This window comes from Fringilla coelebs (genome assembly GCF_963513975.1).
Source record: "Fringilla coelebs genome assembly, chromosome: 5".
Lineage (NCBI taxonomy): Eukaryota > Metazoa > Chordata > Aves > Passeriformes > Fringillidae > Fringilla > Fringilla coelebs.
The window spans coordinates 13,078,668-13,103,587 of NC_140033.1; the positions used below are offsets into that span (position 1 = coordinate 13,078,668).

At 44.7% G+C, this 24,920-nt stretch overlaps 1 protein-coding gene across 1 annotated transcript in view; it reads left to right on the top strand.

Annotated features, from left to right (window-relative positions):
• Positions 1–2,191: 2,191 nt before the first annotated feature.
• LHFPL3 (LHFPL tetraspan subfamily member 3) overlaps positions 2,192–24,920 on the top strand; it is a gene marked incomplete at both ends in the record, with an annotated part of 160,866 nt that continues 138,137 nt past the window's right edge. Inside the window, one exon of the mRNA XM_084206490.1 lies at positions 2,192–2,660. Within this exon, the coding sequence (XP_084062616.1) occupies positions 2,192–2,660 (469 nt within the window). The remainder of the gene's footprint in view (positions 2,661–24,920) is intronic.

A 24,920-nucleotide genomic window follows, 5' to 3' on the forward strand; every position in this document is an offset into this window, starting at 1 on the left:
CAAACCCTACCCTAGTCTGACTCTTGTTCCCCAGCTTTTTCTCCAAACTCAGTATTTTGTCCTCATCAGCTCTATTGGCCCATTTCTTCTACAAGCAACTCATTTCTCCTCTCCTGACTCCTTCCCAGGTCCATATCTCTTCTTCCTGCCATACCAATTCTTAGGGTCATCTTTACCGTATGTGTGCATATTTAAAAGCCCACTACCACTAAACTTCGCATTTGGCACAGATCCCTTCCCCACCTCCTTTTTTATTTTTTCTTTTTGATTTCACTGAACATCTTTCCCAACCCTCCCTCCGACCTCCATTCCTAAATTGCCTTAGGCCACTTCAGGCTTCCTCCTGCCTTCTACACCCGGTATTTTCTGCACCTCTATACTCCACGGCCGCTTAGAGGACAGTGAAGAGAGGCATCCTGCCCCGAACCCTGGGGCCTGGCAAGCCTCAGCCTAGAGGAAACAGGAGCGAGCACCGAAGAGCCATCACTCCTCCTGGTGCTCGAGGCTGGAACAAGTTCAGGCCCTCTCTGAAGGCAGCATATGAGCAGTCCGGTCACGCACAGCAGCTGCAGCAGGAGCAGGACGAGGCAGCGGAGCGCGCCGGGCACCTCCGGCAGCACTGGACAAAGCGCGCTCGGTGTGAACCAAATCTCCAGGGATTTTAGCAGTGCTTTTCACATTTGGACCCGCCTACCTAAGAAAGCGAGGCAAGTGTGAGTATTTGGGGTCCGCACTGCCTATGCTGCCTGTGTCTAAGCATACCCATGCCATGTGTGCCGAGGGCCTGGCTGCATGGCCACGGCTGCCTTTGTGCTCCCCCCTCTCGGCCACAGTTTCTCAAGCTCTAAATGTCCCCGACGGCAGCACGGCGGTCTAAAAATGGTAGCAGGTGCTGCCCTTTCCTAAACTCCTCTGCGGGAAACTTGGGAAGGGCTGGCGTTGCGCTCCATGGGGCTGCGCCTGGTTAGTGGCAGTCGTGGGGCAGAACTAAAACTTTGCTTGAAACAGTTGAAAATTTAAGGAACGCCAGGAATCATTTCCACGGGAGTCTCTCTCCCTCCTGCCGGCGCGGTGGAGCTCCAGTGCTTAAGTGAGCGCGGCCCCTGCCGGCTCCGCTGGGCAGCCGGACCGCTCGCCCTGCCGAGCCTCCCGTCGCTCCTGCTGTGAGCTCGGGCTCAGCGCACAGGTCGGGGACTGCAAATCCAAGTGTCACTGGCACAGGAATGATTATTACCAGATGCTAATTACTCGTTAATGTATGCTAATCACTGCTGCATGCCAGCGCGCTCAGAGCACCGAGTGCCAGGCAGAAAGCGCTCGGCTGGAGCGGAGCGGCTTCGCAGCCTCAGCCCCGCGCCGAGAGCCGCCCCCGCGCCCCCGCGGCTCCGCTGCGCTCACACAGCGCTCTCCGCCGCGGCCGCCATCCCTCTCCCGAGGCGAGCAGCGGCCGCTGGTGATTCCCGACTCCCCCGAGCTCCAGGCTTTGCCTCGCGTAGGTTTCCTTCAGCCGGGAGACACGCGCCCCCGGCTCCCCGCGCCACGGCAGGCACCGCCGCTCACCCGCCGCAGGGGACCCGGCAGGTGCCGCCCCCGGCTGGAGAGGCGATGATGATGTTTTGTGAGGGGACGGGAGCGCCGCACACACGTTCTAAACTTTAAAACCCGCTGCCTGAACGTGTCTCCCAGGACGCGCTGCATGAGGGGAGCGGGTCCCCTCGGCAGCGGCTGCCCCGGCCGGGAGAGGTGCCCGCGGGCCGAGGGGAGCCGCACGCAGGGCTCGCCCGGGGAAGGGGCGCGGGCGGCCCCCCGCCCCCGCCTGCCGCCGCCACCTCCCCTCGGGGCCGGCGCTGCCCGTGCCCCGCCGTGCCGCGCAGGGCGGCGGGACGCCCGCGGCGGGCGGTGTGCGGGAGGCGCCCGGCGGCGGAGGGCGGGCTGCGGGGCGGGCGGTGCGCGGGGCCGGCGGCGCTGCGCTGCGCCCCGATAGGCGGCGGCGGGCGGTGTCGGTGCTGCCGCCGCTGCCGCGGCTACTGGTGCTGGCGCGGAGCCGCTGAAGCCCGGCAGAGGGGCTCGCCGGCTCTCGCACGCAGCGGCGGCGGCGGAGCGCGTCGCGTCGAGCGGAGCGAGCGGGGAGGAGGAGGCGAAGGCGGAGGAGGAGGAGGAAGAAGGGGAGGGGGGCACCTTCTCGGAGAGGATGCCCGGAGCGGCTGCAGGGACGGCGGCTACGGGAGCAGGCTCGTCAGGAGCGGTAGCAGCGGGGATGCTCCCGGCTCAGGAGGCAGCCAAGATCTACCACACCAACTACGTGCGGAACTCGCGGGCCATCGGCGTGCTCTGGGCCATCTTCACCATCTGCTTTGCCATCGTCAACGTGGTGTGCTTCATCCAGCCGTACTGGATCGGGGACGGCGTGGATACCCCGCAGGCGGGCTACTTCGGGCTCTTCCACTACTGCATCGGCAACGGCTTCAGCCGGGAACTCACCTGCCGGGGCAGCTTCACGGACTTCTCCAGCCTGCCCTCGGGAGCCTTCAAAGCTGCGTCCTTCTTCATCGGGCTCTCGATGATGCTCATCATCGCCTGCATCGTCTGCTTCATCCTCTTCTTCTTCTGCAACACAGCCACCGTCTACAAGATCTGTGCCTGGATGCAGCTGACCTCGGGTGAGTGGAGGCAGCGGCCCCGGTGCTGGGGGGCTCCGCGCCGCCCTGTCCGGCACAGCCCGGCCCGGCCCGGCCCGGCCCGGGGGGCACGGCCGGCTCTGGACAAACTTGCGGCGCCGGGGCGGGGAGCGGTGGGGGCGGGTGTCGAGGGCCGGGGGTGCCCCGCCGGGGCAGGCCGGGAGAGGATGCTCGGGGTGCCGCGACACATCGGCAGCGTCGCAGAGCGGTGCCCGTGCCTGCCCCGGGCCGCCCAGCCGCACGACTGGGCGTGGGCCAAGTCAGGCTCAGCCCGCAGCTCCTCGCACCGCTCCGAGGGCTGCCCAGGGATGCTGCCCGGTGTCGGTGTGGGACCCGAGCCCTGGGCAGCTCCAGCAGCTCCAGGGACTGCGGGCGGCAGCGGGCGGGTGTCCTCCAGCGCGTGGTGTGTTGTAAAGGTCAGGAGAAAATGGCACTGGGGACAATTCGGGCTGGTGACGGTGGGGGAAGGCAACTGCCCGCCTGTTGAAGCTTAGCCCCGGTCCCACAGTTCCACCTGGCCACTTCGGCTCCGCGGGAGGGGTTGGCGAGGTCTTTCGCTGGTGAACTGGAAGGGCGGCTGAGGTCGTTGGATGTGGCATGCATGAGTTTTGGTTGGGGTCTGTTTCACTTGTCCACAAGGTTTATTTTCCATTGTCTGTTAGGAGTGTAGAGAAAAAGAATTAATTTCAGTTGCTGATTTTGTTTCAGAAGATCTCCTGACTTCATTTTACTTTCCCCATCACATCCAGTGTCTCCCTGGGGAAAGTGTGTGGTAGGAAAGAGGGAAAACACCAGGACATCCCTTTCTACATTGCCAGCACAGCTTTCCCTCTGAGTTAGTGGAGAACTGGTTATTTGTGTGCAGCTGGGAGGGTCTGTAGAATTAAGATAGTAATACAAGCAGTTTTAGTGAGACAGAAAATATTAATTCCTCAATCATTTGGGGTAAAAAGGGGCTAAAATCAAAGCATATACCTGTTACATGTCCTCCTGGTAAAACTTGAAATTGAGAAGTTTTGGAATAAGCAGGAATAAGCTGTTAGGGAAACAGAGCAAAATGTCACCAAAATGGGCTCACAATCACTTTTTCAGTCCCCTTAACTGACCTACATTCATTTCAGTTTCTGAGCAAAAGTTCTTTTGACTTTTCTATTGAACATCTTCAGCATTATTCAATTTGCCATCTAGTCCATGAGACCTGGTGGAATTCTCTGGTTTGTATGAAACAGCTCTAACCATTTCTCTCTCTGATTATGTTTTTCTGTGTGCTATTATACATTTTTATGCTGTTTCCTTAACTGAAGTTTCCTTGTAATTTCTTTCTGTATCACCTGGGGAGTGATCTGCAGTCATTTGAGGCTGGTAGGTTTTTCCCCAATTCCAGTGAGTTTAGTTTTGGGTTCATGATCTCTGTACTGGGAACCCCCTTTGATGCTGGAGGCTCTTCTGTCCATTCAGTAACATGCATTCTGATATGGTCTGGTTAATTGTACACAGTCATGTCACTTGGCTCTGGGCAGAGAAAACTGTTTCATCTTTGCACAACTGATGTCTCCTCTGCTCCATTAAGGACTTCTGCTTTCAGCTGTTTCCTCTTCTTATGCCTCTGCTGCTAAAAGGTGCCATGAATATTCGCTGTTTTAATGCATTTCAGCATGTTTTTTTCATGTCCAATATGCAGTAGGACAGCACAATTTCCAAATCCCTAGCACTTGCCAACATCAACATCTATGTTTGCGCTACTTCATGCCCAGAAGTGCTAGTGAAAGGTAGATAAAATGAATCTGATGCCTTTACTGTGTTTCTGTACAGGTGAATAATAATGTTAAGAAACCACCATATGTGACTGATCTACTGGACTCCTGCATGTGTGCAGGTGTGACTGGAGATATGTTTTCAGGCAAAGCAACACAGAATTTTTGTCATCTCCAAAGCTGGTAGATGCACTGCTGGCATTAAAAGTCAACAAAAGGAGCTTTATGTCAGCAGAAGAATCACTTCTCAGACTGCTTCCCTCCAAAATTTATAAGGGAATACATGCATAGCCAAGTGGTTGTTTGCTGTCTTTCCCAGTTTGTACACAAATGCCCTGGAAGAACTAGAACAATGTTGGGTGTTGAAAGAACCTGACTTTATTGTTTGCTGAATGTTTTGCCTTAATTCAGTATTTACCTCACTCCACATTTCTGTATTAAAAATTTATTTTAAAAGTTTCCTCAAAAACTACCAGAAAGTCCATATAGCTTTGGGTTTCATCCTTTGAAGAAAACAAAGGTGGTGGGAGAGAAGGAAAACTTAGAGTAAAATGTGCAGGATAGGAATGTTATAATGATATTTTTCTGTTATTAGTTTACTGATTGGAAAGTATAAGTAAAAGATAATAGCAATCCTGAAATGCTTATCTCACAAAAAAGAATATAGTCATGTCATCTACATATGCATATAGTTCTGTGTAGTACAGGAACAAAATTGAATCTGAAGTAGTGAAATAAAGGAGCATGTGAATATAGCTTTGATTTTGCTTGCTATTATGTACTTTCATAGTGTTAGCATTCTGTTCAGTAATATAACACTTAAAATTGATGTAATTTAAATCTTGTTAGAATCAGGTTTCTGACGTGGGATCATGCTTGGTTTAGGATTGCAAATGAAAGCTTAGGAACTGATTTCTTTAGAAGAAAGATTTGGATCACAGTCTGTCCTGCATGAGTCATTATAAATTGTCAGCATGATATAGCTCTTGTTTTGAAAAGGTGCTTATTAAGTAAGAAAAAGATAAACAGTATCTTGGGCACATACACTTTCAATCCTTGTTGCTGTCTAATCATGTCTATGACTAGACAGGTCTATGACATGATAAAGAAGAAAAATCCTAAGAAAAAGCATACTTCCTGTGTGTACAGCCTAGATTAGATGGTCCTGTGATTTAGCCATGGCTTAGACTGCCTTTTTTGTTGCACATGCATAATGCTGTCAGGATACACTTGATACTTTGAGAGCAGTGTTGGCAGCCTCATTCTCCACCCCCTAACCTCCTCTTCTGCAAATGCAAAATCATAGGTACAAGCAGTATGTACTCATCTAATTGGAGCAGCTGCATGATCACAAACTCTTGAAATCATTAGGAATTAGGTATTACTGTTTTTTGTTATCCTACACCTAATGTTTATAGGAAACCTCACAAATAAAGATAACTCTTCAGATTTATTCCTTTATAGGTTAAGAAAATCAAACACTTCCATTCTGTCATTGTGGTTTTTTCACTATATTTGTCATTACTTTTTTCCTTTACTAGGATGTTTCAGCTATTAGAAAGAAAAAAGTGAGGAAAGCAGAAGAAAGGCATAGAAGTGTCCCATGGACAAGAAGGATGAAACCAATATATAGATTTCTCAAGAGACTCCTGAGTTTATGCCCACAGTAAGAGGACCATTGAACAAAACATCAGAACTCTGTACTTTGGGAAACCACAGTCCAGTGATCTTTGACAGGGGTCTGTAACATGGCCCACGAAAGCATCAGAGCAGCTAAAGCTCATTTTGCCCTCTGTATTTTTGGTTCTTCAGCACTTGTACTCAGGGCTTTCCTCAGATGGATCTTGGCATTTAAAAGCTCTTGCTGGATTTCCTTCTTTGAGACTGGTCGCATTTTGGACCTGTGTAAACTTTTAGCATTTACAGTGCCCCAGGGCAGGGAGTGCCACAGCTTGATATGTGTTGTGTGAAGATTCAATGGTTTTTGTGTTTTAAATCTTGTGCCTGGCCATTTCATTTGATCCCCTCAGCTCATGCATTGGAAGAGGCTGTGTACAGGGAATTTGGAGACACATTCCCTGTCCTGGCTGTGATTACACCTTTGCTGTACCCCCTCAGTTACCTGGTTTTGAGACCTTTGGCTCCTTAGTCAGTCCTTAGTTGTTAGGTTGTAGAGAACTTGTGATGATCCCAGCTGCCCTGCCTACAGCCATTTCCAGTCTACTTTTCAGAGTCTGTGGAACCAGACCTACACACAAGATTCAAGACAGACAAACCAGCCATTCATACAGTGACTAAATGATATTCTCTCTTTCCTTCTTTGTTCCTTTCTTAGTAATTAGTAATACTCATTTTTCCCCTGTTAGTGAACAGTGGGCTGATGTTTTCACACAACTGCCTATTATAACCCCAAGATCTCAGTCCTGAAGTGCTAATAATCACCTTGGGGCACATAATTTTGTGTAGTTAGGTTTTTTTTCCCCTTAAAGAAATTACTTCATATTTATCTACACTGACTTTAATTTGACTTTTTATTGCTAAGTCACTCAGTACTGTGAAGTCTCTCTTCACAGTCAGCCCTTATTGTAGCTACCCTGAATGAGTGTCAGCAGCTAACTTTGTCACCTCACCATTTATCCTGTTTTCCAGCTCATTTATAAATAAACGAGTAGCTCCCAAGTTCCAGCACAGATCCCTGCAGGATTCCACCATTGACCTCTCTCCACTTGAAAAATTGACAGTAGTGTCCTACCATCTGTTTCCAATTATTTATCCTTGCAAGGGCATTTATTTTTATCCTCTGGGAGTCCAGGCTTTTTAAGACTTTTTAATGATAGAGTCATCAATTGTCTTTTGGAAATCCAAGTAAACATTGTCAATTAAAACCATGGTCACATTAATTTCTACTTTGGAGAACTCTAGTAGTTTTGTGAAAAATTTCTTAGAATAGGTGCATTGGTCCTACCTTACTTCCTTTCATCACACAAATATGTCATGTTTGTACACATGCTGACATACACTGTATTTTTTGTAGTTCTACTGATTTATGTTGTACAGGTGTTGGTCTTTCTGTGGTTCCTCAGGTTTTCCCTGGACTTGTTTTAAGCAGGTTTATAAAACTGGTTTCCTATCACTCAGCTTCCAGATCTTTGAGGTCAAAGCAGCCATAATGAAGAGGTTATTACATGCCACAGTTAAAAGTTTGTTTAAAACAGGGAATTGTTTCAGAATGAAAAGGAGAAATTCTTCATTGCAACGGTGCTGTTTGCCTATATGCTTGAAATCAGTCTGCAGGACCAGGTGACTTTTATGTAAGAGTCTTAAAAGGCTTGACCTTGATGCTCTTGGAGCCTTTGTTACTGCTGTTTGACAGATCTTGGTGTAGGGGTGAGTTCCAGAAGGCTAGGAAAAAATCCAGCCTTGCACCAGTGTTTGAACAGGGTATCTCTTGGAGTCTGACAAGGATCTTGTTCATGGCCTCAGTACCCTTAAGAATTTGTTGAGAGAGCAATTTATATTTATGGCTCCTGAACTTTGCAGGTGGCATAAAAAATTATTTATTTAATAAATGATAGTTATTTGTCTAATAAATTATAGTAAGGATAGCTAATTGCACAGACTGATATGGATGTCATAATATCATGGGCTTATTTCTACAACCTTTATTCTAATTCACCAAATGCACAGTAAGATTTCTAAGAATCAGAATCATGGAATCACAGAACCATGGAATGGAGTGGGCTGGAAGGGACCTTAAAGATCATCCAGTTCCAACCCCCCTGCCATGAGCAGGGACACCTTCCACTAGATCAGCTTGCTCAGAGCCCCATCCAGCCTGGCCTAGAGCCCTCCCAGGGATGGGGCATCCAGAGCCTCCCTGGGCAGCCTGTTTCAGTGTTTCACCATCCTCATAGTAAAATATTTCTTCCCAATATCTAATCTAAACCCATTTCTTAGTTTCAGCTTTAATTCATTTCCCTTTGTTCTGTCACTATGTTCCCTTGTAAATAGTTCCTTGCCATCTTTCTTGTAGGCTCCCTTTAGCACTGGAAGTCCACAATTAGGTCACCCCAAAGCCTTCCAGGCTGAACAATCCCAGTTCTCTGAACTTTTCCTTTACCTTTCCATCCCTCTAATCACCTCCAAAAGGTTCATGTCCTTCCTGTGCTGGGGACCCCAGAGCTGGATGCAGAACCACAGATGGGGTCTCAGCAGGGCAGAGGGACAGAATCCAATTTAGAAAGAAGGAGGTTGTGGGGGACCATGTCAAAGGCTTCACAGAAGTCCAGATAAGTGACACCCACAGCCCTTCCCTTGACCACTGATGTAGTCACCCCCTCATGGAAGTCCACTGGATTGGCCAGGCAGGACTGGCAGTTGTGATGGCTGTTCCAAATCACCTCCCTCTCAACATGTGCCTTGGCACAGATTTTAGCAGGATGTGTTCCATGAACTTCCCAGGCACAGAGGCTGAGGGGCTGGTAGTTCACAGGGTCCTCCTTCCTACCCCTTTTTAGGATGGGTGCAATGTTTCCCATTTTCCAGTCACCTGGGACTTCACCTGACTCCGATGACTTTTGAGGTATCAGGGAGAGTGGCTTGGCAACTGCACCAGCCAATTCCCTCAGGACTCTGGCACGCATCTCATTAGTTCCCATGGTCTCAGCATGTTCAGGCTGGGCCATACAACCTGGTCTGTACCTGCAGTCAGAAGCATTTTGCACCCCCAGTCCCCATCCTGCAGTCCATGTGCTCAAGAGGTGTGGGAAGAAAGGTTGCCATTGAAGGCAGAAGCAAAAAAAAAAAGTTGTTGAATACTTCAGCCTCCTCCTTGTCAATTGTTACCAGTTTTCCAGCATTGCTTATCCAAGGGAGCATCTTCTGGTTAATACACCTGTAGAAGCACTTCTTGAGCATTTCTAGGTTCAGTTGCCCCTTCAAAAAATGTAGGAGCCATCCAACCAATGGGAGAATTATGAAAGTATGTTATTTAGAAGAAATAATTATTTAGGAGAGAAAACAGTTATTTAGAAGAGAAATTACAGACTGTGTAGATGGACATCTGCATGTGAGCTCTCACTGCAGAGAAAAAGTCCAGTGGTGTCTCTAAATGTGTATGCAAAAAATGGACTCCTTCGCCTGCAGTGGTTCCCATGCCTGCTCTGTCTAGGTCAAATATCTTTCAAGACACCCTTTCAAGTATAAAGTAAAAAGGATCTCAGAACTGATTTAAATAAATGAAAGAAGAGGAGCTAAAAGGATGAATTTTCTTGCTATTCAAAAGAAGATTAAAAATTGACAGATGATGGCATATGAGGACCTACAGGGGAAGATTTGAAGTCATGCAGTGCTCCTTAGCTTGACAAATGTTGTGTTTGGAAGCTGAAGTTACACAAATTTGCATTAGCCATGAGGTATGTACATTTGTAACCTTTTTAGTTGCATTTTTCCTTTGTTAATTGTCTTTACTCATTCACCAGAAGCAAAGGACCTTACCAACAATGCTGTCAGCTTTTATTGCCACTACGTACCCCCCACATGGAAACTGGGGAGGCACATGGGGGGCAAAAGGGACAGGAAGACAAGTCCAGGAATATTGATCAGGTTTTTGAGCTTGAGTTTCATCCCTGATGCAGATTTTGATTAAAGTGTTAACACTCCCATGGCACTTGCAGGGTGAGGTGACTGAAGTTATTTAGTGGTCTCTGAACAGTAGTGGATATTGGACCATCAGAGAGAAAATTCTGAAAAATCAGTGTTCTTGGAAGCTCTGATCATGGTATGATGAGCATTGCCTCTGCATTTTGGGGAAATGGGGTGCTGGAGCTGTGCAGGCAGGCAGGGAGCAGGGAAAGAGCCAAGGGCTCTCCTTGCCTACAAGTGGACTGTCTCATCAAGCCTACGAGGACATCCAGTGCAAGCCAGCCTGGTGCATGTGCTTCTTTTTCCCAGAGGAGAACTCATGCTGCCAGTTTGATTTTCTGTACATTCAGCTCCAGAGGAGAGTTTCCCTGTGGGTTTAAAAGAGATCCCTGGTTCCTCCTTCATCCTTGCCTAGGAATGCCCCCTGGTAGCCTGTGCTCTGCTGCTGTCACCCTGGCTGTGATCAGTCCTGCCCTTGGGAACTGCTTGTGTCCCAGTGTGAGCCAGAAGGTTGGTCGGGAGGTTGTGAAAATTACCTGAAGGTTTGGGTGAAGTGAATGATGGGGCTGTGCAGCTTTTTTTTTGTTTCATTCCACTGAAGTAGACATTTCCATATGCTTCATGTTTGGCTATAAACATGAAAAGTAAAAGGTGTATCAGGTGACCAGTGGAAATGAGGGAGGAATCCTGTGCCCAGCGTCCCCTCTCTAAGTAATTCCTTTCCCCAAATGCCCTGTGCCCCAGTACCAAAAGTTCTCTCGTGCATCCCATGATGTTATTATGCCTTTGGTGGCTAAACTCTCCAGCTCCTCACAGGCTCCCTGTCTCTGTAGCTGACAAAGGCACAGCATGTGCTCTACATGGCAGAAAGATATTTGTCTGTTGGTTTGATGTCCTCAAGTTGCCATCTAGGTTTGTTAAAGGATAAACTATCCATGGCTTTCCACTGGTGGGAAATGGGGATTTTTTTTCTGCTTTCAGCTTTTTCATAAGACTAGTAGAAATTTAGAGTTTTGAAAGCTTGTAGCATCAGCATCAAATTTGGTTGAAATTGGTCATCAGGCTCAAAATCATACAGCCACATATGTCTTGATCCCAGAGGGAACTTATCTAAAATGTATCATGTAAGAAGTGAATATCTTTTATTTGTATGAGTGATTTGAGATTTTGGTAGCAAAACTTGTTGTTTGAAGGATAAAGGTGTTCAGGGAATGGAGAAGAGATATTTTCTTTTGGTTTAGAGTGTAATAAAAAATTCAGCATCTTATAACTCTCCCAATTGCCTTTTATGAACATCCTGGGGGCTGTGGTCCACTGTTTGAAAAACAGTAAGATAACAGAATAGTAATATATAAAAGGAAATGCATAAAGTTATCCTGGCTGTTTGAGGATGAATACCATTTCACTGGGAAAAAGTGCATATGTGAGGGAATAAAGAAGGGGAGAAACTGGGAAAGATTTTAAAAGAGGAGAATATTACCTATTGAAATGTGGGGGGCTGAGAACTTGGGTATGGTTAGGAAAGAGAAATGGGAGTGAGGTTTTGCAAAGAGGCTGGTGTCAGAGCAGCTCTATTTTCTTGCAGCTGAAGGAACATCACTGGCATAAGATACAGCTGCTGTCAAGTTCTTTCAGGGATTCCTTCTAAAAGTTTAATGAAGAAAATTGTTATATGCCAAAATGAAGCCAGGAAGAGGGAAACATACAGATATTATCAGCAGTAAAAAGGCATGGAAGAAAAGAAGACTAGATTTCAAACATGAAGGTTATTTTACCTTTCGTCAAGAGAGCCTTTTTAGCACTGTGGTATAAACAGCATTAGCTTTGATCTTGCAAACATAAAGACAGCAAACATATCAGAACAGAAAATCTGTGGTATGATCAGGTGGTGTGGACTCAATATTTGAAAACTAACAAGATCCAGCTGTTAGGAATGGGAGGGTCACAATATTGAGGCATTACAAAGGAACACATAGAAACACTTCTGCTCAAAAATGGTGAAAGGAAAAAAGAACCACGGACAAGGCTATAGCCTGGAAAATCTGCAGAATTCGATAACGTTGGTTGCTATCAGCATTGTTAAAAATGCAGTGGCAGCAGCATGAGAGTGAATAGCTAGATTATGCATTACTGTGTGGAACAGTGTGCAGCTCCCAATTACTAAGAGAGAATTATGGCTGGAATCCTTAAAAAAGGCAATATAATAGACTTCAAGATCTGTCTATTCTAAGAAAGATATTATCCATCTTCACATTGGCATTCAGAGATGCAGAAGACTTGAAACAAGCTGGCCTTAGAATAAGAAGGTCATTCTTACCGGGGGAAAAGGTTCTTTTATTTTCTCCTTGAGAAGCCAGATGCAAATTTATGAATTTCATTGATTTTAAAAGGTAGCTGATGGCGTCTGTGGAGAGCCTCTTTGACACAAGCACATCATGTGCTATTTCAGAGAATATTATTCAATCAAGTAATTGAGAGTGCATCAGAAGGAGAAAGCTACGGAATAAGCGGTTTGAAATAAATTATTACAAACTGTTGATGAGTTGTCACGCACTTTCTTTATTTTTCTGGTTATATTTCAAAAGGAAAAGTTCATAGAGAAGAAAACTAGACATGCTGCACTTGCAAGGTCAAAGACAGATATTCTGAGTTCAGAGGTTCAGAAAACACTATTTGTGAAACCTTGGGAGGTTCTTTTGTTTACTTCTAGAAGTCCAAAGTCGAGTGCCTTACTTTGCAGAAGTTGACTGAATAAGGTGAGTGATCTCCTGCAATTACCATGGCCAGGATGTGTCCTGTCCTGCTGTGCTGGACTGTACCTCTGCAACCTGCTGTAGGTTATTGGTCACGGTGAACCCTGTGTGCAGCACAAGTGTGAACAAAGCAGGACAGGTTCCTTAAGAGCAGGGAAGATTTTAGCAATGTCTCTGCTTCCAGCCTGGCCTTTTGCCTGTTCCTGTGGGATCAGGCTTCTGCAGTGGCTGTGGAAGGTGAATGCTCCCCAGCTCCATGGAGTTTCTTGATGGGGTAAGAGCCTTGGAGAGGGTTTTTTTTGCCCAGATGTAACAGCTTGTCAGCATGTAACACTGACATAAATGATGCTGTGCCTCTTGGAGAGACATTTCTGTACTGCCCCATCTCAGCTTGCCAGGGCCCAACAGAGAGAAGTGGTTGCTGTGCCTGCACCCACAAATTAGTGGGGCACAGAGTCCCCCTCTGCTGTAGAGTCAGCTGGCACACTGGCCACACTACTACATTTTTTACCTTCTAAAATTGGGTCACTAGACTCATTCTGTTGGGAACCATTCCTGGCATGTCCTAACTTGCAAACTGTGCCCTGGCAATATTTTGGAAGATTGTTAGATGGAACAGACTAAAAACACTCCTGTGACACATGCTGAGGGACAATTCTAACAATTTAATAGTGCCAAGTCAAGTTTCAGTGCCTGGGAATGCTCCCCAGTACTGCTTCATTTTTCTGTGTAGACATAACCAATGTGTAGCCAAGTGTCAAAATGAGGAGCTCAAGAGTTAACTGTGCAGGAAAGTTAAGGTAACATGGAATTTTTTCCTTTAATTTGAAGAAATTTATAATTACAACTTAGTGCCATAGTATAAATTTCTGATTTGCTTTGTTTAAATTGTCAACAAATAATCTCTGGATTAAAAATTTACATGAAATGTAGTTATCTTTGAAACTAGACTTAGTAATTACCTTGAAAAAGACAGATGTTTGTAACCTCTGGCAGGAGGAAGGAGTGACCAACAATGTTGAACAAACCATAAAAAAAGGTTTTCACTTAGAGACAGTTGAAGAATGTCACCCATGAGCCTAAAAATCATAAATGAGACTTCTCTCTGATGTAGACTGAGTGTTTCAAAATCAGATTTCCCACAGGTATCTTCAGCTTGGCTAATACATCTTTGAACACTATAAAACTGTTCTGCATTGAGTACATACACTTAAGGGACATTCAGTGTAATTTCACAAAGAGTTAATTCAAAGTTTTAAGATTAATTTCATGAAGGAAGTTTTAGACTTTCCATGAAAATAAAATTATTCATCCTTGTAGATTTATGTTCCTCTAAAGAAAATTAATTATTACTTGGTTGCTGTATCTTAGTATTTAGCCTTCCTATTATCGGTGAAGTTATATCAGACCATCATTAAATAAAAAGGCTGAAATTGCAATGCATGGTCATTATGCCAGAAAAATATAGTCCCAAACATTCCAAATATGCAGATGTCTTACCAGCCACAGTCACTTGTGTTTAGCTCCTGTCAGGCATTTCTATTTGGTTGGATTCCTCTGTTGGTGTGGTGGCAGAACCTCGCTAGTGTGGCTCACCAGCAGCCACTTCCCAGGTGACACTTGGCTGTTTGTCAGCTTTGAGGAGCAAGGGGATGGTGCTGGCACTGGGAAAGGCTGTGCAGCTCAGGGTGGGAACAGTGGAGACCCTCACAGGCCATCAGGTCACAGTCCTGTGTGACCTGCTCCCTGCTGGAGTAGGGGGGCTGGACTGGATGGACCTCCAGGAGTGCCCTCCAGCATCACCCCGTCTGTGATCCTGTGAGGGAAGAGGGGATGGCAATGGGATGCTGCTCTGGACAGGACATACATGGCCCTGGCATGTACTTTGTGAAGTATTTCCAGCTGATTCAAGGCACTGCTGATGTAATTAAGGATGCATTGTGGTATTTTGTGTGGGATTCTGGACACTGATGTGCAGTTCTGAATGAGTAGTTTCAAAAAGGAAAACCAGTGAGTGGTGACATGTCTTGAAAAAAGAAAAGTAGGAAAGCTTGGTAAGTTTAATGGGGAAAGAGGAAGGTTGACAAGATGTCTGTCCTGACTAAAAGCACCTGGAGCAGCTAAGAACAAGAGGAAAATTAAAAGAACTGTTTGAGCCACTGTTTTTTTCTTTGTCTTGAATTGGTTTCCTAAACTTTTCCCAAAGGTGGTACTACATGTCATGTAGCAGTGTAAGAACAAATCACAGCCTTTTGGCCTACTTTGCTATTGCTATTTGCTATTTGGTTTTTTTTTTAAATCTCAGAAGTAGTTTCTGAACCCTCTGGAATTCATGGACTGTAGAGTGAAAACTAGTGGTTCTAAACTCATGGCTAACTGTGGTACAAGAAGAAATGGATATTATCTGGATATAAATCACTTCAGGCCGAAAATTACAAGGTGGTTTCTGACTATTAGAGCAGAAAGGTTCTACAGCAACTTTCTGAAGGAAGGAGATTTGGTAAAATACTGAGCCATGTACTAGAAACAGATTAATATCTGAAAGGCATTACAAAATGCAATGTTTGTAACAGTGTGTCTTCTTCCTCTCTTTCTTATTTCTGAAAACAAACTCATCTGGGTGAATGCTCTTTTCTATTCTACTCCTATTTGTTCTGTTTTTTTAAGCAGTATCACTTCTATCTCAGTGACTTCCAGGATTAAAAATAGACAGGGAACAAGATCTGTATACCTTTCAAGTGAGATTCATTCCTACCTGGCATTCTGATCAAACAGGCAAGGGCTTTCCTTAAATTCCCAGCAAAACTGTAAAACTTTGGCAACATCTGCAGTTGCAGGGATGTGCTTCAAACTTTCTCTTTGCCTTCAGCATTTTCATGCAACTTGGATACTAGATTCCATTAAGAAAATATTGTTTATGTTATCTAAGTGCTGGTGTTTAAAAGTGAAAGCAATCAAAAAAAGAAATCTTTAAAATGTTCTAAAATATCAAGGTTTCAGGAAAATAATTTTACAAATCACCAGTTCTATGACTAGCCTGAGATGTAATTTTGCCTAGGATGTTTCCTGGAGAAGTTGTCCCTTGTTAGCTTCCCATGCACCTAATTATTTTGTGTTGCCATGCTGTTACATAAACAATCTTTCTAAATCGTTAAGAAACTTATAAAATCTCTTCATCATTTTGATACACAGCTGCATGTGTTGAGTTTTGGCTGAATAGGCTGGTGTCAAGTGTGTTGGGTGTTGAAAGAGGGGTCTCTGAGTGGTCCTTGCTCTCCCAGGATGGGTGGCAGGGCGACGCTGAGTTCCCTGCTCTGTCCTTGCTGCCTCTTTTCCTGCCTCCTGTTTCAGAGAGGGAGAAACAAGTGTTCAGTGCATCAAATAACTATATTTAAGGCGGGCCCTGAGCTTCCAGTGAAGCTCTGTTGATGGTGCACATGTCTGTGAAAGCTCTTGCATGCAGTGTGGATACTTAGAAATGCTGTTCAGGATTTTGCACCCTTGGAGGGACAGATCTGCAGATACAAGGGTCTGGGTTTAAATTTGGTCTTACTGAATTTAGCGAGCTTATGTTTGAACCTAAGATGGTACATATAAACTTAGTGTTAAACACAGAAGACAGCATTTCATTTTATTTTAGCTGTATGGTACACTGGAGCAATTGTGCTGAGGCAAAAGTGAGGTGGTCTGTGAAATTGCTACTGTGCTTTTGTTTCTTCACAAGAGATGTATTTTCTTTTATTCCCTGCGGCTGTTTTTCCCCAAATCAAGTCTGGACCAAATGCAAATCACACTTGTACAGAGAGCTCCATTTTACTTTGCACCTCATCAGGTGATGGGTAAGCACGGATTCAAGAGCAGGGATGTGCCAGAGAATGTGCAATGAAACACTCAACCGCACACATCTGCCTTAGCCTGCCAGGCTGCAGCAGGGTGAAAGGACCATCAGCCTTGGCAGACCCAGCCTGGCTGTGGCAGGGCCAGTTCAGTGTTTCTGCAGAACATCCAGGAGCAGCCAGGCCCTTAGGATACAATGTCAGACTGTGGTAGCCAAGCCATCAAGCGGTTGCCTCAGTCCAATTCTCTGGGCTTAAAATGCTGGGGGGATCCTGTCTGACCTCTGACTTCTATTTCAGCAGGACACAGGATTTCTGGAGGTTCTCTGTCATCCCCACACAGGTGTCTCACAAACAGGAGAACAGCTCGAGCGATTAGGCAGCAGCATGCTGGCAAAGTGAATCCAACCCTGGTTCTACTCTCAGCTTGCCTGTTTAACTTTCACTTGGGTTTTGCAGGGTAGAGCAGAATCCCGCCCTCTGGTTATGCTTGCTCGTGTCTTGAATTTATGAAGCTGAGTTTAGGGAGGATTGTTTCTGATTAGCAATATTCTGTCAATCAGAGCTCCTTCTTAATGTGCTTTTGTCTGGGATTAAAATAAAGCCACGGTGTCATGAATACAGGTATCAGAAAATGATAAAGGAATTTGAATTACCTGATGCTAAAGGAGATTAGTGGATGGTGTATGAAGAGCTACAAAATATGTATTGGCAATTGCTAAAGAAAGCTGTTGTTATTTATTGCTTCCATTTATCATTGTACTAAAAGTCAGGTTCTAATCATTTAAGTAAATACCTCAGTTCTGCTGAGCTTCAGCGATGCCTGGCAGAGAGGAACAAGTGAATGTGCACCTAACATCAATTTCTGGAAAATTTAGATGGTCTAAAATGAAATCACATTAGTATTTTTTATGTCAGTTCTCCAGTGCCTTAGTTTTTGGTGCTGTATCCTCAACAGGCATTGTGATAGGTCATTAATTTATATGTGGATTTAGCCAATTGAAAATAGGGGCAAGGAAAGTCATTGTAAATTCATGCTCATTCTTTTGCTCTGTAAAATAATGTATTTAAATTGTGAATTCTCAAGTTCTCCTAGAGTACATTATGGTATTGTTGTGTTGGTCTAGAATCTGTTACTGTCAGTGAAAAGCTCGTTGTTTCAACAGAATACATCAGCTGAGCAAAGGATTTATAAGCACATGCTTTGATGGACTGGAAAGATGTTTTGAGTGTTTGGCTTAATTAAAATCTGAAAAATTTGCCCACCCATCGGAGGTTATGGATGTCAATCAAAATTTTCCTGTATGCTCTTTTACATTATTTATACAAATACATGCATTACAATGAATAATAGAGTAGCAGATCCCGACCAGAAAATTTAGGAGTTGACTTCTAAGGACCTTTCAGCAGTAATGACTGGGTACTGAGCAATCTTGCTCTTGAAAGGAATCCCATTGTGTCTATGTCACTCAGTATTAGAGGAGCTATTAATTCTTATATTAGACTTAGTTAAGGCTATATGGTCATTTGGAACATAACATTCTGCTAGCATGGAGCCATATTAGGATGTGGTGAGAGACAGTAAGGTGGGAGTTAATATGTATTTTACTGCTGCAGAGCTTAGTAGCAGTCTTAAGTTAACATGAGTGAAATTAATTCATTATCTCATGGCTAGTGTACCAAATTGTCACGTGCTGTAAAATGTATAAGCACATATTGTATAAAAAGGTCTACAGCAAGAAGTGCCCTAGCAGTTGATTGGAGTGTTGTAAAATTAAGTATAGCATCAGTCCCTAGGCAGTAGAGTGTACTCTAAGTATTGGGTGAGTGCAGTGTGAGTCAGTCCCCTGAAGAGCAGGATCCAACTGATGTCTCTCAATGCAATCAAAGACCACAGGAGTGAAAGCAGGTATTTGTGCAATTAAGATTATGAAGATAAACTGCTACCCAAGTAACTAGCCAGGCAGCTGTCAATAAGGCATTTATATTTCTTGCTAACCTAAGTAATTTAAGTAAAATAAGTTTCCAAACTTCACAGTTATCAAAAAAAAATTGAGACCTTACTCTGAGGTTACTGCCTTCTGCCTCTACCACTCTCCTTCCCTACCTTTCCAGTGTGACTTGTGTTCCCACAGAACAATGTCCCTACTGAGATGGGAAGCCCCCCTGGAGCAGGGACTGGGTTTGATTTGGTGCTTGAACAGAGCCCAGCATAAGCTGAATCCTGATTGTGGCCTCCAGCTTTGACTGCCGTGCAAATTGCAGTAGAAATAATAATTATTGTTTGAATTGTATCTGAGTGGTGTGAGTAGCATAAGCTTGATGAGCTCCCCAATTTGCAACAATAGTAACTATGTACTGAGCAGAGCCTGCTGTGCGACCTTGGGGAAGTCATTTCACCTCTCTGGGCTTTCCTGGCTATAAAATGAGAGCAAGATAATTTCTTTAAAAATGCTCTACAGGCATGGACTGTTATTACTGCAAGGAACTGATTGCCTGCTGATCCTGGTCTGCTTTGTGCAACGTGACCCCTTGCCCTCTCAGAAACTCAGAGCTCTCTAGGCCACCTTAGAAGTAGTCAGTGTAAACAAGGAAAAATGGTAATTACCTAAAAAAGGAAAAGGCAAAATTAAACATATTTGTGGATGTACATCACTGTGAGCAACCATCTGCAGAATGATAAATAGTGGCATACATACATAAACACAGTGTGTTGTCATTCCAAACAGCTCATTCTGTGTGTTTATCTCTGCATTAATGAGGTACTCGGCTCGGCTTTGACATCTGTCACTTTGCAGTCATGGCAGTGCAGATCTGAATTTGAGAACAAAATTCATGGGTGCTTATTTAGCCTTTTATTCCCTATACTGGAGGTGCTTGGGGGGCAACACATCTTGGCCAAACCATGTTTTTCCCTTGGACAACAAGAGCAAGATGGGTGCATAACATAACCAGATGACATAGCTTGAAATGCATCAGTTCAGGAACCCAAACAGGTACCGAGGCTGTCATCACCATGGGCAGGCTTGAGAGACTGCTTCCATACAGAGAAAAATGACTGACAGACAAGCAAGGTCTAGCTAACCTTATTTATTTGGACACTTCAGCATTCAGCCAAGTGTTACACTTCCTTTTTTACTTGCTTTTTCCTTCAGAAAACAACTGCAGCAAAGCCAGATATATAGCTCATGGCTCATTTGCTCCCAGTGCCAGCAAGTGTCTCTACAGTGATTCTCTTTTGAACGTACATGAGTGACAGATTGTTCAGACCACTGGTTCTCAGCATCCCCAGCACACTGGTGTTCTGCAGGGTGCTCTGTTGGCAAGGATTGCTGCAGGGAACAGATGTACACTTGGTACACCAGGAGTTACCAAAGGCAGTCGAGCCACATCCTGGGACCTTGCTGACGAGTGCACTAGCTTTAAATTCACACAAGATTTAGCATTCCACTTCTTCCTTCTTGCTATACATGTTCTGGCTGTGGCTGTTTTGAGTGCATAGGTGAGGGGATGCAGGAAAGATGGCATGCATAGAGAAGAGGATCTGATTACAGAGTGACAGAGGAACAGCAGCCAACACTGATTTTCTGCAGCTGACTGGAGAGAGGCAACCTCACCTTCATCAGAAGGGCCAGATCTTGGAGACTTTCAGTGCTCTGCACTATGAAGCAAAATTTAGTTTGTTTCAATAAGGAAGGAGGACTTTCACCTTCTTCACCCTCCACCTAGAGAGGTATTTCCCTTACAAATATATTTACCCTTTTTGAAAACAGTCTATGAGGCTGTGCTAATTCTCACACAAGGCATACTGATGGGAAAATACAGGTAGCACAGAATTACAGGAATGGATAAGTAAGCACTTTTTGTGTGGTCATGCTTGATTGCTGCATGAGTTCTACAGCAAAATTTTAAAAGATGGGTAGTTGTTTTGTGGTGCATTGCTGCAAGCTAGATTCCTGGTGTCTGAAAAATAGAGAACCTGTGAATTGTCTGAGAAATTCTCAAAGGCTGCTCATGCTATGTATGCTCTGGTTGTCACTTGCAGCTCTGGCAAAAGAACTGAAGTGAGCCTGGAAGTAAAGGGATAATAGTGAAACTCCAGGTAAATAATCCTTGTTATTGTGCTACAAGTATATCTGTTTCTTCTCTAATGCAAAAACCCATCTGGGAAGAGTTTCTTTCCAAAAAGCACGAAAGCAATAAGAAGATAACAGTTTTCACCCAAGGCTAGTAACCTGGCAAAGATCTGGATGCTGTTCCTGAGCTGTGTTACCTGCAGAGATGGTGGATGGATAATTTCAATCACGAACACTTTGAAAAATCTGACATGGGGCACTGTTCCAGGAAAGCAGTGCCAAGGATAATTTTATTCTTCAGTGAGTTTTTGGGTGGTACTTACCTTATGCACTGAGAGCCTTTTATGGGTTATTTCTTGAGCCACATTTTGCCAATGAAACTTCTGCTCTACAGCCAGAGAACACTTCTGTCTGGGGGAAAAAATCCATAGTGTTGGCAGCAGATTTTATGACATATTGGGTGATGTCATTAAGGGAGCTGTTAGCAATCTGTCATTTACAGAGCAGCTTCAACTAGTCCAACGTAAGGGAAGTGATTTAATTCCATGTCTGCTTGGATTTCTCCTATATAATCAGTGGAGGCTCAGGAGAGTTAGGAGGCACAGCATGATCCTCTCCTGATTACTTTGCTGTCATTTCCAATTTATGGCCTGAAATACAAGAGAATAAAGTCTTCATGCCCAGAGGGGCTCATGAGGGGTTGGCACAGGGGCTCCCCCAAATCTTTTAGCTGTGGTGGCTAAAAGCAGAGCACTCTTGTGCAAGGACTGAGTGGAGTGACCGTAGCTTCTGACTCAGGTTATGCAGACGTGGCTGCTGACAAATGGCAGGGGGAAGGGACCTCTGCAGGAGCGCCCACAGAGGCACATGAGGCTCTTCCTGATGGAAGGCACCACATTAACCCAGTGTGTACCTGTCCCCTGAGGCTTGTTGTGGCTGTTGCAGCCTTCATTTCACCTGCAGGTAGTTTGATCCTGTCTTCCACAAGTTTTCCTATGAAGGGGAAGTGGATGTCCCACAAGAAATGGAAACAGGGCGTGTTCTTATGCTGCCTCTTTGAAAGCTCCTCAGGTCTTCAGTGTAATATTCATTTCTTTTGGATATTTGTGGTTTGGGCCAAAGAGAACAGCAGAAAATTGTCCTAAATCGTGCTTTGGACAAGCTGCATAGCACATCTGGCATCCTCCTGCTTTTCTTGCAGGACACAGGAAGCACTTGGGAGTACCATCATCAGGAACCAGGCTGGTCCTCCTGCCTGTCACTGCAGGGTGCAGAGCATGGTGCTGTGATACACCCCCTTTGCTGCTCCAGTTTGTTGCCAAAGGATGTGAAAAGCAGAAGCACAGGTTGCTTCAGAAAAGGATTAGACAATTGAGAGAGAAGAGAGGCAGCGATGGCTGTCACCGGTCTGCACGTTTGTCACAGCTTCACCCTGTGGGGAGCAGACTGGTGGGAGTAAGGATGGTGTGGTTGGGGAAAACCAAATTCATCTTGCTTCTAAATATCTGATGTTGTCTGCTGGTGAAAATATCATTCCAGGCTAGATGAACCTTTGTTCCCACCAAGTATATCCACTGTTGTGTATTAGTTGCTTCTATGCTGGTAGGTTTAAGGGAGATTATTTGTTCTTTCTGTGGGCAATGACATATTCCAACACTAAGTGCCAGTCAGAGGATTGCCTGATCATCAGCATCCTGTTTTGAATTTTGAAAATACTTTGGGAGACTTTTTCTCTTCATAAAATGAATTCATGGATCTATAGAGTTCAATGCCAGACAGGTCCATTAGTCAGCTTTGCTGGGTAGCACACACCGTGGAGTTTTACCAAGCTACTGCTGCACAGAGCAGTATGCTAATACTGCTTCCTTTTCTCTGCTGGAAACTGTAACGAGGTGCAGCGAGAGTTTGCTGCCAGAGCCAGGATCATTCTTTTCCCCTCCCAGGAGATGGCTACTGAGTTTATTTTCTCCAGATATCCTATGATTTAAAAAATACTGTTGTGGCTGACTAAGTGCATAACATCTGTGAATGAGAAAGGGCCCAGAAGTGGGAGCAGTGTCTCATAATACATAGTTAGCATTTACATAGTGGCTTTCAGCCAAGTGGTTCAAAATACTTTTTACTTAAGGATAGACATACCCACTCTCCCAGCTTGTAACGACCCAAGGCAAAGTGCTCTGCTGTCTGCCAGGTTTTGTGTTACATCAGGAGCCCAGAATAGAACCCAGCCTCTTGCTCTGCTCTGTTGCTGTCTGGCTCTGATCAGACTGGTGTGATTGAGGCACAGCCTGTTACAGGGCTGGGGGCTGTGCAAGTGGCCGAGCTGGGCAGGAGCAAGGACACAGTGCTATGGCACTTGTGACGTGCAGCTGCTGTCCTCACAGTCCTAGCAGGTGTGGGGATGATGTGCTAAGGATGAGAGGTCAGAGTCCTGAAGAGATTTTACATAGTGGGAATCAGAACTGGCAGCCATGTGGATTCAGGTGCAACTGTTGACGATACTTGAATTCTCAAATTTGATTGTAAACTAACCATGAGTCAACTAACCACAACCAGTCATGAACCAAGAGCCTCTAGAATCAAAAGTTTTAATGAAAATACAGCATCACAAAACCCAAGTACATTTGGGAACGAATTGCCATTTAGAATCATATCAGATTCAGATTCTCATCTCCAGAATTTGGTCCAGAACTCTGAAGGTTAGTGTGATATTTTTTGTGTTCACACAGATCTCCAAGAACCATTCCTCTAGAAAATCAAAAAATTTCTGAGGTACTTGGTGAAATTCTGAGGGTGAGCAAAAATGGGGACAAAATAACAATTACCCCAGAAACTGCAGCCTGAGATTTGGTGGTAAAAGATTCCAAATATATGTTTTTTAGGATAGAAGAGTAGTCTTTAACCTAGTAGGAAAACCAGCTAGTGAGACAAAAATTTAGAAATCTGGGTAAAATTACAGGGCTGAATGATGATCCTATATTAAAAAAAGGTTTATGTAGAGAACAGAAAAACAGCAGAAACGGTAAATAAGTCTACAAGAAAATGTATGACAGTCAGTGCTAGCATGTAGAGAAGTGTTAGAAATTGGAAAAATACCTGAGAGAGATAAATTTGTCTGTGATGCAGTGATTGTCTATAAAAGCAAAGTTTAATACAAAAAATCAATACTTTTTTGAATGTTAATTGTATCATTTCTAATAAGCTACAAGGCTTACATCCTTATCACAGAATTCCTCTAAGCAGGAATTAAGAAAAGCAGAATGAGATTTTCAGTTTCCAAAAATAGATTGCCAAGAGCAGAGGTTTCTTCTTCTGATTGCAAGAGAATCACTCTGCAGTGTTTTACCAAAGAACAAGTAGTACTGAGTAAAAGAATAATTGAAAAGTGATTTTTCACGGATTTTTCTACCTTTCTATTCTCTGTGGTGGATTTTGTTGTGCTGTCTAGATGAAATATTCACGATGGCACTGACCCCTTCCCTTGTGCAATTTGTCCAGTGTTTGCTTGGAGATGTTCAGAAGTAGTGGAGCAGAAAATCCCTTGCTACAGCCAGCATTTGCTGGGGATTACTCTTCACACTGGTATATGTTGAAGGAGATTCACTGGGTGAAGTGATGAAATGGCTGTATGGCTTCAAGACTAGAAATCTTTTTTGAGTGTGATCCAGCCTGGAAAGCTGTGTCCTTTTTTCTCCTTTTTGAAAGGGGTAAAAATACTGAAAATGCAGAGCAGTTCTTTGAAATATGCATATCTGAGCTTCAGGTTAATGTGAGAGGTGAAGACAGAGCTGCCTCTCCTTTTCAGTTCCTAGGAAGAGTACTCTTGGGGTTGACTGGGCTCCTCATTTCCAGCAATAATGCTGAGTATTTGCTGCTGTGTTGTGCTTGTCCATACTGACTGCACTGCACTGTGAAGGGCATTCTCCAGCATGGCTCTCAGCTAACTGAACTTCCAGGGAAGTGTATACAGAAATACACCTGTGTCCTGCAGAGGGACCAAGGGATGGATTTGTGTTCTCTCTTTGGGTAATTGGTCAGCTTTCTTAGGACTCACACTGGGGAGCCCATCAGAGGAGTGACCCCTGGCTTCTGAGCAGGCTGTGCTCCTCTTTGGGTATTCAGAGTCGCTCAGAACACTCAATAACTCACCAACTTCTGCCCCATAGCCTGGCTCCATTGT